The sequence below is a fragment of the Cynocephalus volans genome, chromosome 11, assembly GCF_027409185.1.
Source record: "Cynocephalus volans isolate mCynVol1 chromosome 11, mCynVol1.pri, whole genome shotgun sequence".
NCBI classification, from domain to species: Eukaryota; Metazoa; Chordata; class Mammalia; order Dermoptera; family Cynocephalidae; genus Cynocephalus; species Cynocephalus volans.
In genome coordinates this window covers 117,703,884-117,722,059 of record NC_084470.1, presented here as the reverse complement: position 1 = coordinate 117,722,059, position 18,176 = coordinate 117,703,884, and the positions used below count along the sequence as shown (strand labels likewise).

Genomic DNA, 18,176 nt, shown 5'->3' with positions numbered 1-18,176 from the left:
GCCTTATTGAGATGTAATTCACATGTCATAAAATTCACCATTTAGCGTGTACAATCCAATGCTATTTGTAAATTCACAGAATGGCACAACCATTACCACAGTCAACTTTAGAATATTTTAATCATCCCCCCAAAAGAAACCCCATACCCATGAGCAGTCACTCCTATACCCCCCAACTGCTCCAGCCCTAGGCAACTACCAATCGACTTTCTGTCCCTAGGAATTTGCCTATTCTGGACATTTCATATCAATGGAATCGTACAACATGTGGTCCTTTCTGACTGGCTTCGTTCACTTAGCACAATGTTTTCAAGGTTCATCTGTATTCTAGTACATATGTACAGTCCTCCTTCATTATCTGTGGGAGATTGATTCCAGGACCCAGCACGGATACCAAAATCTGTGGATGCTCAAGTCTCTTATGTAAAATGGCATAGTATTTACATATAACCCATGCATACCCTCTCATATACTTTAAATCATCTCTAGATAACTTATAATACCTCATACAACGTAAACGCTATGTAAATAGTTGTTTTATTGTTTTTTAAAAACATCACATTATTTTTTGTTGTACTGTTATCTTGTATTTTTGAAAATATTTTTGATTCATGGTTGATTGAATCTGCAGATGCAGCACCCAAGGATACGGAGAGCTAATTGTATTAGTAACTTCCTAAATTTCTAATTCAAAGCCTAGAAGGTAAAGGAAAAGAGCTTAATATCCCCACACATAAGCAAGTGTCGTAATGGAAACTGTCCAATTGCTCACCCAAGAAATCCCACTGAATCAAGGCTCGTCATTAATTTACAGACTTAGAGATCAGGCAGTTGGATTCTTGCATTTTTACCACAGGAGAGAGCAACGCACAATGAAATGATATGTTTTCGAGGGTGGGCTTCTTGCACCCTCTACACGCTTCTCACAAAGAAAGGAAAACAAAATAGGCTCCAAATGTAAGAGTCTCTTGTCTGTGGTTTTATGATTTAGATTTAATGTTGAGACAAATAAGAGTCTCTTGGTATTCTGTCCATATGTCTCACTCTTACCTCTTAAAAGTGACAATTCCTAGCTCAATTTTTACAGTGTAAAAGGATGACTCTCCTGTAATGGTTATCTGTCATTGTTTATGTTTAAAGTGTTTTTATATGTTAAGACTATAGCTTTAGGATGCAGGAAAGCAGAAAGCAACACCTCTAGGCAAAAGGCAGTTCCTGATATAGGAGGGGCTTAAGGTTTGGACTGGAAAGGATGAGGCTATTCATTGGACTCAGGAAATGTCAATCACCTTTGTTCTATAGCTGAAGTGAGGCACGTCCCTCAGGGCAGCTATGCTGAGACTTACAGAATGACAGGGTATCTATTCCGTTCAGTCGACCCCAGAGACAGAACATATTTAAAGACTACATTATTGTATGTGTAGCTGCACTCTCTGTACTGATATCTATCAGCATTACCCCATGGCCACTAGATGTTAGTCTAGGGCCACCAGTAAAGAAATCGAACTTCATGAGAAATAGAACCAGAATACCACTGACTAATACATAATGTTTTAGGCAAACCCAACTAAAGGAGGTTAAGAAAATATATTCCCAATACATGTGAGGCCTTCTTTCTTTCCTATACATTTCAACATTGATTTAGCTTGAATTACAGGGAGAGGAAATGGTACACAGCTAGGCCAAGATGATGCCACAAGCTACAGTGTCCTTTGAGGGTGGGCATGGTGGCTGTGGTAGTGGCCACCACTAGAGAACCAGGAAAGAGCCCAGAGAATGAGGTGTGACCCTGAAGTTGACGTACGAATACTGATCACTTCCTATCTGGGCTTTTCAGTGACTAGTGTCTCCAGTCATCTCAATGCATACTCTGAGAGTCCCAGAACCAAATTCATTTTTAGACCCAAATTTATTTTGAAAATGTAACAATAGCTATACCAAATGGCCTTCTGTGTAGGGCCCTATTTCATGAAATAAAACAATGGGATGTTGCTACTCTAAAAAGGTTAGGTATTGTTTGTTAACAATGCTCAAGGAATCTCATTAAATCTGAGAACATGAGGACAGTAAAAAGTAACATAATACATCCGAAGTGATCTGCACACCAGTGAGGATTGCCCTGGGTCCAGAGTAGCAGACAAGGCCTCCTGAGGCCACTGCCCAGAAGTCCCCACACTGCTTGGTGGGTTGTTGTCCTGTACTCAGTGTGTCCTCAGTCCATCTAGCACAGAGGAGGTGCTGGTCAGATTTACCCAGCCCTAGAGTTCCTTACTCTGTCAGATTTAACTCCTTAGTAAATAAATAGGTGGGAAACAAGTAGGTGACCTCAGGTGAGGGAAATAGGATTCTGGAAAAAGTGAGGTGACTAGGATTTTCTCCATTAATCTGGGCATGCTTCAGTTTGCACTAGAAGCATACATTTGCTTGTTGAATTCCAGAGGCCCCAACTCAAAGAATATTAAATAAAATAAAATTCATTTTTGTAATCCTCTGTGATCATATGCAAACCCAATATTCTCATCTTGGCACCACACAGAATAGGTTTGCCTGCCTGCTTTCCTCTGTGCTTTTCTATTAAAATTATTTTCTCAAACACTGAGTTCGGCTGTACAATTGGCACTGAGAGGGGATGAGCTACCTGTGTATGACCTGCACCTGGTCCCCTAGTATCTTAGAGCCTAAAAGGAAAGACCCAGGTAGACAGTTACCTGCAAAATATGTGGTTTTACCATAAAAGTTAGAGAAGCTCAGAGAAGTGAATTCACTCTGATAAGGGTAAATTGGGATAGTCTTAAGTTCTGTTGGGGGCATAACGAGGAAGGACAACGTGGCGTTGGAAACAAGCAGATACTCTTTTCCTTCTCCAAGTTCAAAATACCTGCTCAGCTCTAGTTTATATTCTGTTCCCCTCCTCCTTGGGAGGCTGGTAATGAGAGAGATGAATGAGTTCAGTCCTCGAGATGAACCCAGCAGGTCTCAGTGACTTGGGAAGAGGCCCACGACTATGTGTAATTGCTGGGTGGGCCTCAGAGGGTGAGAGTGACCAGGCATGACAGAGAGCAGGGCATGAGCTTAGCCTGACTTCCTGAGGAAAGCTGTTGGGCCCCAGGAAGCAGTCTTGATGCCATGCAGTGGTTTGGTTTTTCCTGGCTCCTCCATGAGCTTATGCTTTTCCTGTGGCTCTGGACATGGGTTCATTCACAGCATATGTGGGCCTCATCTCTCTGGGGAAATCAAACAGACTCTCTACACACCAGTCTCTGGAGGCTAGTGATCTAAGAACTGCCCAACACTGCCAGGGCCCGTCCAGGACATTGAAAGATCTTTTTCCAAAGGTATTGTTTATTGAATGTTTGCTGAGTACCACGCACTGTGCTCCGTGTGCTACATACATCATCTCACTTAATCCTTGCAATGACCTGATGAAGTAGATTCTATCATTATTGACCACTTACCTAAGAGGAAACTGAGGGCTTAATGAGATTAGTTAACGTGACAAAGGTCAATGCTTAGGAAGGGCACAGCCAGGATTCCAGATGTGCGTAATATGGAGCCTGCTGTCCCCACCACACCATCTGCCTCCCCACAGTAAGCAGGGAACTTAGAAGTGAATTCAGAGCCTGTGGCATTTGCTTGCCTGTCCTGCCTGCCTGGGAGCCACAGACCCTGCTATCGCTCTCTCTCCTGCTACCCCCTCATCTCCCCACCTCCAGAGCACTCCTGGAAGGAAGTTCTCTAGAAGAGATGCAGGCACACCGTGTCCTGGGCCCAGAGACAGGTGACCTTTCCAATTCAGCACCTTTATAAATCTTACCTAATGAAGTTAAGGGGAAAAAGGAATTAATGAATAAATGAAGGTTAAATCACTCCCTGCAGAAAATTGATGCTGACAGTGAGGGCCAAGAAGAGAACTGGGAAAGCAAGGAGCTGACCTGCACAAGAGGCTTTTAAAATGCCTTTCCCCAAACTTGAGGAATGGGTAAGACTTGCCAATTCTGACATGGGCAATGAAGGCTTTGGGAAGTCCAAGAAAGATGGTCTGAAAAAGGTGGAGTGAGAAAGCTACACTCTAGCTGGCCGGTTAGCTCAGTTGTTTAGAGAGCAGGCTTGTAACAATAAGGTCCAAGGGTTTGGTTCCCCATACCAGCCAGCTGCCAAAAACAAACAAAAAAGAAAGCCATACTCTACCCTGAATGACTTTTTCCAGAAGCTGATTTAGGTATAATACCCATGTGCACCCCCCAGCCCCACAACACACACACACATTTTATACACTATTAACTCCTTTAACCAATCAAGACACAGGTAGTTTGGGTCTTCCTGGCCCATACCTGGCCTCCAGGGATCTCTGCAGCAAGTCTTTGTGTCAGCACCCACTCATTAGCCTCCTCTGTCTGCTTGTCACCACTATGATTGTCATCACTCCCAACTGCCACTCCCCTGGGCTGCACACTTCAGCCCAGTTGGCTTAAAGTGACTGTAGGTGAATGCATGGCTGGGCCCAGGGAGGAGAAAGTAAAGCAAACATAGCTGTGGCTATGGCAGGCTGGTCAGGCCAGGAGCTGATGCAGGGAGTGGCAGAGGCTGAGGGCAAAATCTGGGATGAGGGGCTGGGAGAAAATCCTCCTCCGAGCAAGGCTGCTGACTTCCTGAGGAACTCTGGGGCAGGTCACTTAGTAGCCTAAATCTCAGTTTAACTCCTCAGTGAAATGGTGCAGGTGAGGTGGCTGGTCTGCAGACAAGGCTCAGCAGCAGAAATGCCCCCTGGTAGGGAAGATCCATAACTCAGACTGCCCCTCCTCCAGTGCCCACAGGTTTTTAGGAATCTGATCATGAAGACAGGGAGGCTCACAGGGCCCCGCACAGCTTGCCCGTCCTGCAGTGCTGAGGCAAGGGAGGCAGGGTGAGCACTGGGTTGATGGAACGGTGGGGATGCTGGGGGTGGGCCGGCTGTGGGTGGAGAGACCCCGAGCCAAGAGCAGACTAGATCAACCAGTAAATAAAAGGTCACAATGATTTTCCCAGGCATCCAGGGAGAAGCAGGCAGAGAGCTCTGTTGACTGCAGAAGCTGACAACTGGCAAATGAGCCTGCACAGTTATCTGTTTTCCTTCCTTATTCTTGTCTCCTAAGACAGAGGCTAGAAATAGATGCAACTGGCAGATGACTTAAGGATGAAAAATGAACAACATGTTAGTTGTTGGGGGCTCAGTGGCATGAGAGAGGGAGCTCACAAGTGAACCAGGGAGAAAGCACAGGGCTTAGCTGGAGCCGTGTCCATGTGTTTGGCTGTCCCAGGCATTTTACAGAGATTAGTCATTTCATCTTCTCAGCAATCCTGTAAGGTAAGTGTTATTGTTATCTCCACTTTACAGAAGAGAAAACTGAGGCGTAGAGCAGATAAGCCTGAAGAGAGGCAGAACCAAGATTTGAATACAATTCTAATTGCCTCCAAAATGAGCTCGTCACAATATCCTATAATGCCTCCTTTTCCTATGTCCTTTCTTTCCTTCTTTCCTTTCCCCCTAACCTTTAATAAGTGTTTATTGAGCACCTACTAAGTCTGAAACACTGTGATATCTCTTGGGGAGACAGAAGCAGCTCAGACAGGCAAGGTCTCTGCCACCAATGAATGTTGTAGAATTTATGGAATGAATGGGTACACTATTCCCTTTATCCTCTTCCTAGGAACCTAGGATGGGCAGAAGTCTTCCTCACTGCCCTGATGGGAATAGACTGGCATGATCACAGAGGGCTACAGCTGTGGAGCTCTGCCCGATGCTGGGATCTTTTTCTTAATGATGCTACTTAGAACCATGGCCTGTTCAGGGGGCCTGCTGGTGGGCTCACTGCCAGAGAGCACCAGGAGCTGGGTGTATGACTGCTTCCTCCCAAGCTCTATGTTGCAGCAGCGGAGGCTGGGGGAGCCAAAAGTCCCTTCTCTTTGAGCTGAGACTCCTTTTCTCTTGGTAAGGGTTGGTGGGTTAAGCCCACCCAAAGGCTGCACACCTGTGTGAAATTCTGCGAGGAATGATGCCTCAACCCTCACCTTCAGCTCTGACAATACCAAGTTTGGGGGAATATTACCTGAATATGCTGAACTCTCTCACACCTGCAAGTTTTCCTTCATGTGATCAATACTCCTTTGCTTTTTATTCCACTGGATAAACCCCTCCCATTTCATGATTTACCTGGAGCATTACCTCCTCCAGGAAGCCTTCCTGACTCACAGGCCGTGTTGGGTGTTGTATTCCCAACATTCTACGCACTGTACTGTAATTCACTTGCTTGTCTATGCCGTGAATGCAGTAGGTCCTCAAAGGTTGTTGAATGAACTACTCAGTGGCTGAGTGGCTAAGGCACTGTTTTCATCTCTGTCCATTTTTCCCTTCCCAATCTTGCTGACTTGCATCTCTGCTCACCTCCCTCTTCTCATAAAATCAAACTTGAGGGACAGAAGCTGAACCCAGACTCTTTGCTAAGCCACCAACAGCTGAGGACACAGCCAGTCTTCCCTCCACCTGGTGGAAATTTCAAACCCCAACCTGTTCGCACAAGTAAGGAGTGGAAATAACTTGGGGGGTGGGGATGGGGTGAGGAAGTTAACTTAATGCACAGTGGCAAAGGGTGGGGGAATTTAACCGTGTGGCATGCAAACTATGAAGTGGAGACCGTGGCTGAGATGCTGAGTCTCTGAGCTGCAGACAGATCAAAGAGCCAGCTGGAAAAACGCAGCCAAGCTGGGCTCTGAAAACAAGCCAGGAGAAGGAACGCAAACCTGCTCTTCCCCCCATGGGTACATGCAATGGCGTTGTATAAAAGAGCCTTGTAGTGAAGACACCTTCTACACCCCCCAAACACACAGGAACGTTCACTCTCATATCACTCACCCCCCAACACCACTGTTCTCACAAGCACTCGCACCCCAGACCCAGTCGGCCTCCAAGTACTGTGCCCACAGCCACCATTTGATACATATTCATGGCTATTAAAAAAAATGCTCCAAATGTCATGGCTGCAGGGGGCATTCAAATACATTTTATCAATGGGGAAACTGAGGCTCCAGTTGGCCTGGACTCAGACACACTGGTGAGCTAGTCTGTGATGATTAACAGACTTGCCCTGCCCAGCTGCTCTCTCATCATCTCTCTGCCAACCCTCTACCTCCCCCACCCTCCACCCACCTCCTGGCAGCTCAAAGTTTGATTCTAAATTTCATCTTAGGACAGCTCAGAGAGAAACCTTGTCCAACAGGCAGCACATGTGAGCGGCTGGCCAGAACTCACAGGCAGTGAGCAAAAGCCTGCCTATATTTCTGTAAACCAGCACAGCTGCACACTTCTGGCTGAGGCATTCTGAGGTCTTTCCCTGAAGACCTCAGCCAGTGGCCAGCTTCCCACCTCGTGGGAACCCTGTGCGCATAGGACTCGTCTGGATGAAGAGCTTGAGAGGGCCTGTCCAAGCCTAAGCCTGTTGCGTGAGAAACCTGCTGGGGTGGAGACCAACACCCTTCCCTGCCCTCACAGCAGCCCGGAGCCAGGCCCACATATGCAGGAGCCTTGTCAAGTCACCCAACGTCCAACATCCACTCCCCCAGCCCCTCAGGGACACCATGCAGTCCCAACCGGTCATGCCCCTCAGGACTTCAAATTGTGCTTTTTCTAAGGGATCGCTGACTTCTGCTGTCCTCCCCTCCTTCCCTGACACCCAGTGCTTCTCTTGACACCTCTGAACCTGTCTCTTCACCCCACAGCAACCATCCTAGTCATCAGTGGACAGAAATAACTTTTCACGACGGCTCCTCTGATGCTGCCATCTTTTGTGTTGCTCAAAACAACAAAACGAATCAGACTCTTGGCGCCTGATTGAAGCCTAATTGGAAATTCAAAGTGGCACTAAATGTTATGGTCTAAATAAAACACATTCAATTACTGAAACTCAACACAGAAAGCATGAGGGAGAGCTACAGAAAGGGCTAAAGAACAAGCTGCAGAGTTTGGGGTGTCACTTCGGGGCCCTGGCATTTGGCTGGACGAGCCTCAGGATTGCGAGCCCAGGAGGCTTTCCTGAGCCTAAGAGCCCTGAGGTGTGGGGGCGAGTGAGCTGACACCAGTGCCTCACGTGTTCCACACCTGCCCTCCTTGCAGGCTTTTCCTCTGCCAGGCAGGCCAGGCTGTGGACGGGGTGGGAGCCTGGAGGGAGGGGAGTCTGAGGGGGTCCTCAAATGGGCCACTTTGGTGGGTGGGGAAGGCAGAAGAGCCAGAAGCTTTGCAAGCACATAGACCTCACCTCACTCTTGGCTCTGCCTCTTAAAGGTCGTGAGAACCCCTTGTTCAGGTCACTCAACATTGCTGCACATCAACTGTCCTATTGGGGTGACAATACCTGTCTTTCCAGGTTGCTATAAGGAGGCGAGAGAATGCTGAGAGGCGTGTGGCTTGCTGTACAGGGAAAACGGCAGCAGGAACTCCCTCGGGAGTGGTGCTTTCTCTCCCTCCACCCTGACCACCAGAGTTACTTCCTCTGACTATCCGTGTAGGGCCTGGGGCAGTGTTTGCTTTCCTTTATTGGTTTTTTAAACAAAACAGTGCACTACTACAATCTCCTTGGGGGTGTTAAGTGAGGTGTTACTGAGGCTATGCTGGTTTCCTGGAGTCTGGAAAGCCACCCCTGAGCCTGTTCCTTAATTTGGAACCCAGTGGGGGAGAGCCGGAGGGGAGGTGCCTTTTTCAGCCAGATGGCAGCCAGGGGGCGCTGTCTCGGGAAGCCCCAGGAGGTGTGGATTTGGCTTCAGAGGTGTGGGGTGGAGTCCTAGACCTGCTGTTTGCCAGCTTGTGGCCCTGGGCAAATGACTTAGCCAGACTGAATTTCAGTTTTCTTATCTGTTAAAAAAAGGCAAGGATAATAATACTTATCTCACAGGACTGTTGCGTTAGCTGAGGTCATGATTTAAACTAACATAAGGAAAACAGGACGTAAATATTAGATTTCAACACTTCTTAAACAAGGTAGAGCTGAGAGGCGAGGCGGGGCGGTTTCATTTCTTTTCTAGGTGTGCCTATAAGCAGAGCATGATCTGCAGGGCTGGGCCTGGGGATGAGGCCTGGGGGCACAGCCGTAAATATATAATTACTACTACTCACATTTATTAAGCAGGTAGTAAGTGCCAGGGGCTTTTCAGAGTGCTTTTTTAATGTCTTAATTCATTTAATTTAATCCTCAAGCAGATGCCATGATTACGCCCCTCTTACAGATGAGGTAACTGAAGCACAGAGAGGTGAAGCAACTTGCCTGAGGTCACACAGCAGTGAGTGGTGGAGCTAGGACTTGAAGCAGGCTGGCAGGGGGACTCTTGAGCCCATGCTTTTCATGGCTGTCATTGGTCATAGTCCATTGATGTCTGCTTTTGTATACTTGAGCTTGGTACACCCTCCCTTCTCTGAAGTCACTGCTCCTGCAGATCTCTGTCTCCTTTTCCACAAAGTAAAGGACTGCTGGTCTTCACTAGATAATCTCTGGGGCTCAACCAGCTCTGGATTCCTGTGTCAGGGAAAAGGTGAGTCCTCTGCCTGAGTGAGGAAGTATGGAGGAAGAAAGGCAGGTACCCTCCTGGTTGGTCTGAGTCACTTCAATCACTGAGCACATTGTATGTCTCTTCTACAGCACTGTTCACCTTGTTTTGTTATTTATCTATCATTCCTCCCTTCCAGAATATGACTGCATTGAGGGCAGGGATTCTATGTTATTTATCTCTACACAAAAACACACTTCATAGTGCTGTTGTTGCTTTTGAAAAGAGCAGAAAGAAATTGAGAAGGTACCTATCTTCAGGGGAGCCCTATTTATAAGATCTTGCTGGAACATTACTTAGAAAGACAGCCCTATCTACATCTGCATATGCAAATGACTTGTCAATGGACAGCTCTATGCATTATACATGGTAGACGCTTAACAGTCTGTTGAATGAATGAGGTGATGTATGCAAGTGACATGCAAATATTTCCCTATTTTAATTTGACCCTTGGGAACATCTTCAGGGACTCTCTTGGGCCTAGGTTGTTTTTAATTTTTTTTAATTAAAAGTTTTTAAACACAACCAGTGTTCTCTCTTGCCTGTGGTGAGTGAAGCTGTTGTCAAATTGGGAAAAGAAGTCTGGGTTGGACCAGAATAATCAGCATGAACCCTGGTTCTTCTGGTAGGTTGGGTGATGACCTAAGCAAACGGCTCTGCTGTCTGGGCATCGGTTTCCTTGTATTTAAAAGAACGGGGGAGGGTAAGTTTCCTCCTGGTATTGGGACACTATGATTTCCCATTTCTCTATCAGAGAACATCACTCTGGGCACTTGGAATGTCAGTCTTCAGCAGTATCTACCTAGAAAGAGAAATCAAATCCCTTGCCAAGGATTAGAGAAAGAGTCTCCAGTCCCCCTGCCCATTTACAGAAATGAGGTTTTTTTGGAACCAATTGTCCCAGCCTGGGCATTGTGTTCAATCATTCTTTTCCAAACCAAAGGATTTTAAAATAAGAGGCTGGAGTTTTCTCTCGTAAATATGAGCCAAGCGTCTGATTAATAGGTTGGGTTCGAATTTCCTTTCCCTCGTGAAAATATTTGTAAAAAATACTCCGAAAAGAATACTAATAGCCAGGGAATCAGCTCCTTGTGAGCCTCTTTGTCCCTTGACATTTGAAATGGGAGAAGGAAAGAGGGAAAATCAAAACCCAGGCTTGAGGTGGTCACTGCTCCCTGCATCCGCACCCACAGGAGGCAGGATTCTGTCCTTCCTTTGGGAAAGGCACTGAAATGAGTCCTCAGCTCCTGACCACACTGGGGTCCTGTCCTTAACCAGAAACACATGTGCATCAAAGGCCTGGATTGAAAGTGACACGTTTTAAAACAAAAGTGCAGCAGCAATTCGCTTATCCTCACTTTCCTAATCCGAAAACTCTGTAATTCTCCCCAAAGCCCCTCAGGCTCAACTCTAGCGCCTGCCCCCTCACATCCCCTCCTCCCCTGCAGCCCAGCCAAGGCCTCCCAGCCCCGGCAGAAGGGAGGTCTCCTGTTACTGAGCCTTCGTCCGCCTTGTAAAAATACACCTTGGCATGCTCTGGCTGCGCCCTGGGAAGCCTTATCGCCAGGACTAAACAAATGTGCGCAATCAAAATAATAGCTCGAGATGTCAAAAGAAATGAGCAGGGGACATCTGGAAGTGTGGTTCCGCACGTTTCTTCTCTCCCTCCCTCGAGGTCTTTAGGTGCTTCAGGGCCTTGGCAGTTCAGTAGCTTTGGCTACAGGTAGAAGACTGGCTATAGGTAGAAGACTTACTTCCTCACACATCACGATGGTCCCTTTGAAAACAGTTCCTATTTTGGGCCCTAGATCTAGGTTAGTAGCTGACAGGGTCTCCTCCACACCAAGGAAACTAAAATCAGTTCTTTGTGAAGCCTCTGGACATTGTTGGGATGGCATGCTGTCCTTCTGTCCCTTCCCTGACCCCACACATTTGTCAACCAATGCAGGAAACTTCCGATGGGGAGGGGTCTCTCCTGCATTTAAGACATTCAGGAAAAAATGACTTCACAATCTTTCAAAATAATTTTTGTTTCTGATAACCGCAGGCCAAAGTCCTCCTCACCTTAGTTCTCTTAAATTACTTAAGATGGGGTGGTTAAAAAGTCAGTTTCCTGTACTCCATGAGGTGAGGTCCCTCTGCCCTCAGAAGGTGAGTCACTGAGGACTACTGCTCCTGAATGCACTGGGACAATACTGCCACAGGAAGACTGCCCCAGAGGGCCACTAAAAATCAGCATGCCCTTGATGGGGCAATTCCAGGCAGTATGATCCTGCTCCCGATGGATTCCCATGAAGGCTCCCCAGGAGCATTTTCAGGGCCCACAGACATTTAAGGTGGACCTCACTCGGGACTCACACAACCTTCAGCACATCGACAGCAAGCTCTAAAGCTACCGATGCTTCCCCAGGCGCTTCCGCATGCGTTTTGGGAAATCAAACCAGTTCTGACGACTCTGGAGCCAGCTGCTGCGTGTCACACAATGCTTCAAGGGGAAGCTGAACGGGATGTCTCAGGGACTCATACTTCTCATCTGGGGTCAGAAAGAGAGATCTCTGAAATCCTCACCACCTCTGGTGCTCTGTGGGCCCATCTCCTTGGCAGACAGGGAACCAGGAACTCACTCTGTAACTTCCAAAAGCAACTCATAAAAAAGGCAATGCAATTTCACCTCATCTGTGGGGAGTACCCACTCTTGGAGCCTGCCATGCTCAAGAAGTCTATCTTGGGAGCCACCACGCTATGAGGAAGCCCAAGACACATCGGGAGACCTTGTCTAAGGCACTCTGGTCAACAGTCCCAGCTGATTCCAGCTTCTAGTTCCCAGGTGCCAGTCAGGTGGGAGAAGGAGCTTCCAGATGACCCCAGCCTTTAGTCATTCCAGTCACTCCCAGCCATTCACGTCATCCCAGCAGAGGCTACAGACATTGTACAACAGAGACAAGCCATCTTCGATGCACCCCGTCTGAACTCCCGACTTAACAAAGACTGTGAGCATAATAAAATGGTTGTTTTATGTCCCTACATTTTGGGGTGGTTTGTTACATAGCAGTAAATAACCAGAACAGTGTGCCAACTACTGGTTCACATAAGGGCATTCAGAACTAGGCCTGAGGGCTCAACGACCTGGAGAATGGCAGCCCTGTCTTTTGCAACAATCTTGAGACTTGGTTATTTACCTGGAGAGGCCAGAAGTGAAAAGCCCTGTGGAAAGTCCCTTTCTGGCCAGGTGTCCACACATGCAGCTGGATAGGGCCCAGATGGCTTGGATGACCAGGGCCTAGGGTCCCCCTCCCTTCTCTCCACAGATGCCTCCTGTGCCTCACATATGGGCCTGTGGCTGCCTCCCTATGTATAGAGGTGAACGGGACTGTTTAGTCTGCTGGGCACATTCCTGGATTTTAAAAATAAATAGCCGATTATAAGCGACTCAGCCCAGTGCTGTCATTGGGCCAGGCCAGAGGCTTGTGAGGTGTCCCTCGGGAAGGAGAAGCAGGAATGGTAGGATGGAGGCCATTGCCTGAAACTGCAAACTCTGTCTCAGCCATAATTTATAGTGGGATGCTTCTAGCCCTTTCTGAGGTCCCAGGGAAGTTCTACTACCACTAATGATGATGATAATGATAATAATCACTACCACTTATGGAGAGCACTGACTCTATGTCAGACACAGTGCAAGGTAATTTATGTATATTCTCTCAAGCCTCACAACAGTTACCATTATCAAGCCCATTATACAGGTGAAGAAACTGAGGTTTAGAGAAAGTAAATGCCTTTCTCAAAGCTATATACCTAGTAAGTGGCTATGCAGAGCAGGTCAGGCTGACGCCCATGCGCCAGCTCCTAACCACTGTGCTGTTTTGCCTCTCCAGGCCTCAAAACAGGCAGCAGAATCCCATGCCCCCATCCACTCCCAAAACACACACATGCCCATCATCAGCCTTTTGCTGTTCCCAAGGCTCCTTCCAGCCCACATGGAGCCATTTTCCACTGTGGCTCCCTTTTCCCATTTCACCCTTCGCTGGATCATTTTATGCCTCTATTCCCTTTGCTAATTCAAACTAATTAAAGTATAAAATAGAGTAATTGCTTCCATCCCTATACTTTTCCTATCCACCCTGAGTACAGAGTTATCGTCCTCATGCTGGGAGTGCCCAGCCTGACAAGTTGGGTGGAAACTGGGGCTATCAAGTTTCTTTTCATCTTGTTGCTTAGTTTTTCACTTGGCTCGTAGCCTGATTTTCCCTAGACTCACTGTCTGACTTCCATTAGACACTGAGGAGATGGGAGCCACTTGTATTCATGCCCATAACATCTGTTGATTTGCTGCTGATGGAGCTGGGGCAAACTTCCTAAGGAACAACCAGGCATCCTCTCAGTGGAGCACCTGGGCAATTAACAGGATTGGGGAATCCGTTTCCAAATTTTCCCCTGGGACTGGCCGGTCTGAGATCTATTAACAGTACATTAACATTGACTTGTTAGGCAGTGGCACTAACGACCCAACACTTCTTACTAGTCCTATTTCTTAATTACATTTAATTAATTGAGAGAGAGAGAGAGAGAGAGCAAGTGCTGTGCTGGATTGTTCTAGCTCTCCAGGCAGAACATGAAACTGAGACTTGGTTCTTCTCTCACAGTGGGTTCTACTGTCACATGGTCCCAAGGACATTATGGGTGCAATATTTCAGGGGGGGTGGCGGGGAAACAGAGAAGCAAGGGTTGGGGACAGGGTGGAAGGCAGGGATGAGAGTAGGTTGCCCAGAGATTTCTTATAACGTGAGATGATGGGAAACCCCATTTCCATCATGTCTTATAAGGTCTTAGGACTTTTAGAGAACTCCGCAGTCTTAAATCACTTCCTCAAAACAGGAATGCACTTATTTATAACCAAACCAGCATCCTACTCCCTCTGCAGTGTTCACTCTTCAGGGAAGAAGCTCCTGTGAGCACACATGACTTCATAAATCTCTCCTTCAGAAAGTTCTTCTTTTGATCTAACCTCAAGTCCATCTATTGTACTTTTGGTGTCATCTTCTGGAGAGAGAAGAGTCCCAATCCCAGGACAAGTCTCTTTTGGATCTGAAAGAGACTTCAGAGTTAGATTTAGCATCTCCATCTTTAAAGATGGGGAAACCAACTCCCCGAGAAGTTAAGGTCCCAGGTTACCCAGAAAGTCAGAGGTGGGGCCAGGACTGGATCACGGGCTCCCAGCTCCGGCGCAGGCCAGCGGGCTGTGACCTCGCCACTTCTCCTCCTCCTCCTCATCATGCACAGTCTCCACCCTCATGAGTAACAGAATCACAAAGTGCAAAAGCTAGAAAGTACCAGACAATCTTAAAGACGAGTCCGTATGTGGTGTGCGGCAGTGTAAGAAGAAATCCCCCACTTACTGTCTCAGCTGAGCCTGTGCTGACCTTGTGTGAGACACACTGAGGGTATGTGACTTGTCCAAGGCCACCCAGATACGGAATGGTGAGCTGGGATCTGAATCAGAGCTTTGGACTGCAGAGACAATCTTGTTATCTGATGCAACTCCTCTACTTGATAAAGGAGGTAACTGAAGCTGTGAGAGGGTCGTACTACTAGCGACAGCAAAAAGCAGGACTAGAACCCAGGCCATCCGACTTCATTTTTACTGATTGTTCTCTGGCCATGCATTAAACTGCTTCCTTTAAGAGGTCCAAGCTGTTTGTGAATACTCTGTACTCACGGAAGGGCCTCCTGAGCTGTGCTTGGCGCTCATCCCTGGACTCAGCCCCTAGTGAAGTCACCTGGCCACCAACTGCTACACAATTTACAGCTCTCCAGGTGACAGGACTCAGAGCTCCACCATAAATCCCCCTTAGATTTTGCCTCCTGATCGCAGCTCCACCTGGTACAGGGAGCTCCCCCTACTAATATCTCACTTGACCAGAGACAGCCCCATGGCATTAAACCCAAATTCTTCCTATATCTTCTCGTTGTGATTAGCTACTACGAAACCCCTCTGTTCGGTGCAGATTGTAACATGAATTGGACAAACTGAAGCAGATAAGGATGATGGAAAGGATATTTACAAATAAGCTATGTGGACGTTTGGTTTGGCCAGGGCCGGGGGCCTCCGAGACAGCATCAGATGTGGATTCAAGAGGTTATTATATTCCCTGAAGCCCACTCATCAGCTTCTAGCCCTGACCCAGCCCTGACCTGGCCCCTCTTCTTTGGCCACGTTTTGAAAACATCCTATTTGAGAAACAGATATGCAGCCAAAATATGTGCCTTGGCACCTTCTCAATTCCACTAAGGTCTCATTGGCCACTTCTATTTGCTGCTTCTGCTTTTCCACTTCACTGGGCTCAGAGAACCCAAGGGAGAGCTCTTACCCAGAGTTACTTGTCTGGTCCTCAGCTATACAGAGTGTCTCTTGAAAATAGCACGTGAAACACGAGTCTATTCAATCCCTCTGGCCGTCCTTTCATCCACCTATGTGGGTAGCTATCTATCCACCCATCCTTCTGTCTGTATCTATTCCTCTGTAAGTGTCTGGAATGGTGCTCACCAAATGTCAAGGTGGTGATACATTCTGCATAGTGGGATTTGGTGACTTGTTGCTATTTTCTTGTCTTCATGTATCACTTGAGTTTGTATGTTGTGCATCTACCATTTGTACTTAAAAAATAACTTTGTCTTAAAAACAAAGAAGAATAGGAAGAAAAGGCAGAGCATTTACAGAATTCAACCTTGTGTTATACATATCTGGGTACACATTTCTCTCCCTTGTTAGGTAGCAATCAACTTAAGGGTAGTGACCAAGTTCCATTCATTTTGATGTTTTCCCAGTACTTTGTTCCCAATACATATGTGCCTAGTTGTGTTCTTTTAGGCCCACTCACTGTGTTATTGGAGTGATAGGCCAGTGTTTATTTCCAAGACTACCCACTGTAGGTGCGGCAAAGCCTCTTCCAGCTGCACGCCATTCCCATCTGGACCTGTTTATGCCTCAACCGCAAGGGGCCACATGAAAGAAGGTGAAAAAGACAGGTGGGCTCAAGAGGATGTGGTGCAATTTGCATGCAATTAGCAAAAGATTTGTGTCATCTCTCCCGAGGAGTAATATTCAAGTTAGAGCTGCATCACTGCTTCCCTTAATGCCACCATGTGCCCAGTCACCTCTTCCTTACTCCTTCCGCTCACGCCCCATCCCCTGATTCCAATACCTTACTTGAAAAGAAAGGTGGTGAAGAGAACTCTGGGAAGGGTGAAGCTGAACAAGGACACTGGAATCCTTGCAGAATATTCTGAGAATGACTTATGAGCCGGGAGGCACCTTGTCAAAGCTGGCTGGTCCTCCAGCCCCAGCATCCTTCTTTAGCCAAACTCAGCATCCTCAGCTGCTGAGACAGACTCACAATCCTTTTTCCCCTTCTGTGGCATTTATTTTACTTACCCTGTTCAGGAAAATGGCAAGACCATTGCTGCTGCTGGACAACTCTTAACCCACTGGTGGAGGGGGCAGAATGAACCAGCTTTGCTAAGGTCTTTGCTTAGCTTTCTGGATCTCCATGGATCTGGTGAATCCCCTGTCTCCCTGCTTCTCTTTCCCTTCATCATGTCTCTCTTTGCATTTGCCTTCTCATTGCTCTCCCATATTCAGAGCAGATACAATCTGGGGGAATAACACTCCATCCATCGGAGAGGGTAGGGAACTGGCTTACTTGTTACCCAGCAGAGGGTAGAATATTTTGCAGGGCTCCCCATCTCTGCAGGCATAGTTTTAGCTTCCCAGAGCTGACCAGCTTCTACCCTGCTCCGGTGTAAGACTCAGGCCAAGATTTTTATCTCCTTCTGGGGCCCTACCTTGGGTCTGCCTCTCTCAGGAGTCGGACCAGCCTGGAGGCCTGGATTATTTACACCTCTTTGGCTCCCTTGAGCAGCAGACTCTGTGGGCCCAAGAGCAGTAAATCTACCTCCTAATCACACCAAGCTGCTCCACACAGTCTGGCCCGTTCTTGCAGGGCTGTTCATCACAGGCTGAGACAGGTGCTGTGGCCTAGAGAGAAGCCTCCGGGAAGTGGCTGGCCCCTGGCTGCTTTTCTCCAGCTCCCTGCAGAAGCCTGCAGGGACTCTGCCTCTCTCAGAATCCCTGTGCAGCAAGCCCAGAGGTCTCTCTTGCTAGACAGAACAGCTTTTGAATAGGGGTGACAGGTGATCAGCGGTTTCCTGAAGTTTGTACAGGAGGAACAGGTGTGAGCACTTACCTGTCTCTCAGACATGACATACAGGTAGCGCTGGTCAATGGAGAAGGCCATGTCCCGGAGGATGGGGCTCCCGTCTTTGAACACAGAGACCATTTCGTACTGGACCCCACCATGGGGGGGACCATCAGCCCGAATCTGCGAGAGAAACAAAGGTGTCCTCAGCATCTACATTCAGCATTCCCTGAGGACTACCTGCTTCCTCCTAGAGCAGGTAGTTTACAGAAGACAACTGCAACCCGCCCCCCACCCCCGATCCAGTTGCTACTCCACAGACAGAAGTGCCACTTATTTCAAACTGCCCAGTTTCCACCAAGAGGAATCCTTTCTCAAGCAGTCTGAGTGTGCTGGGTCTGGGGTTTCTGATGG

The 18,176-nt window shown here is 47.5% G+C and overlaps 1 protein-coding gene across 1 annotated transcript in view; it reads right to left on the bottom strand.

The window, feature by feature from the left end:
- The window catches only part of PLXNA2 (plexin A2), a 204,543-nt gene that overhangs the window by 90,203 nt on the left and 96,164 nt on the right, over positions 1-18,176 (bottom strand). The window contains exon 4 of the mRNA XM_063114090.1: positions 17,811-17,945. Coding sequence (XP_062970160.1) covers positions 17,811-17,945 — 135 coding nt within the window. The remainder of the gene's footprint in view (positions 1-17,810; positions 17,946-18,176) is intronic.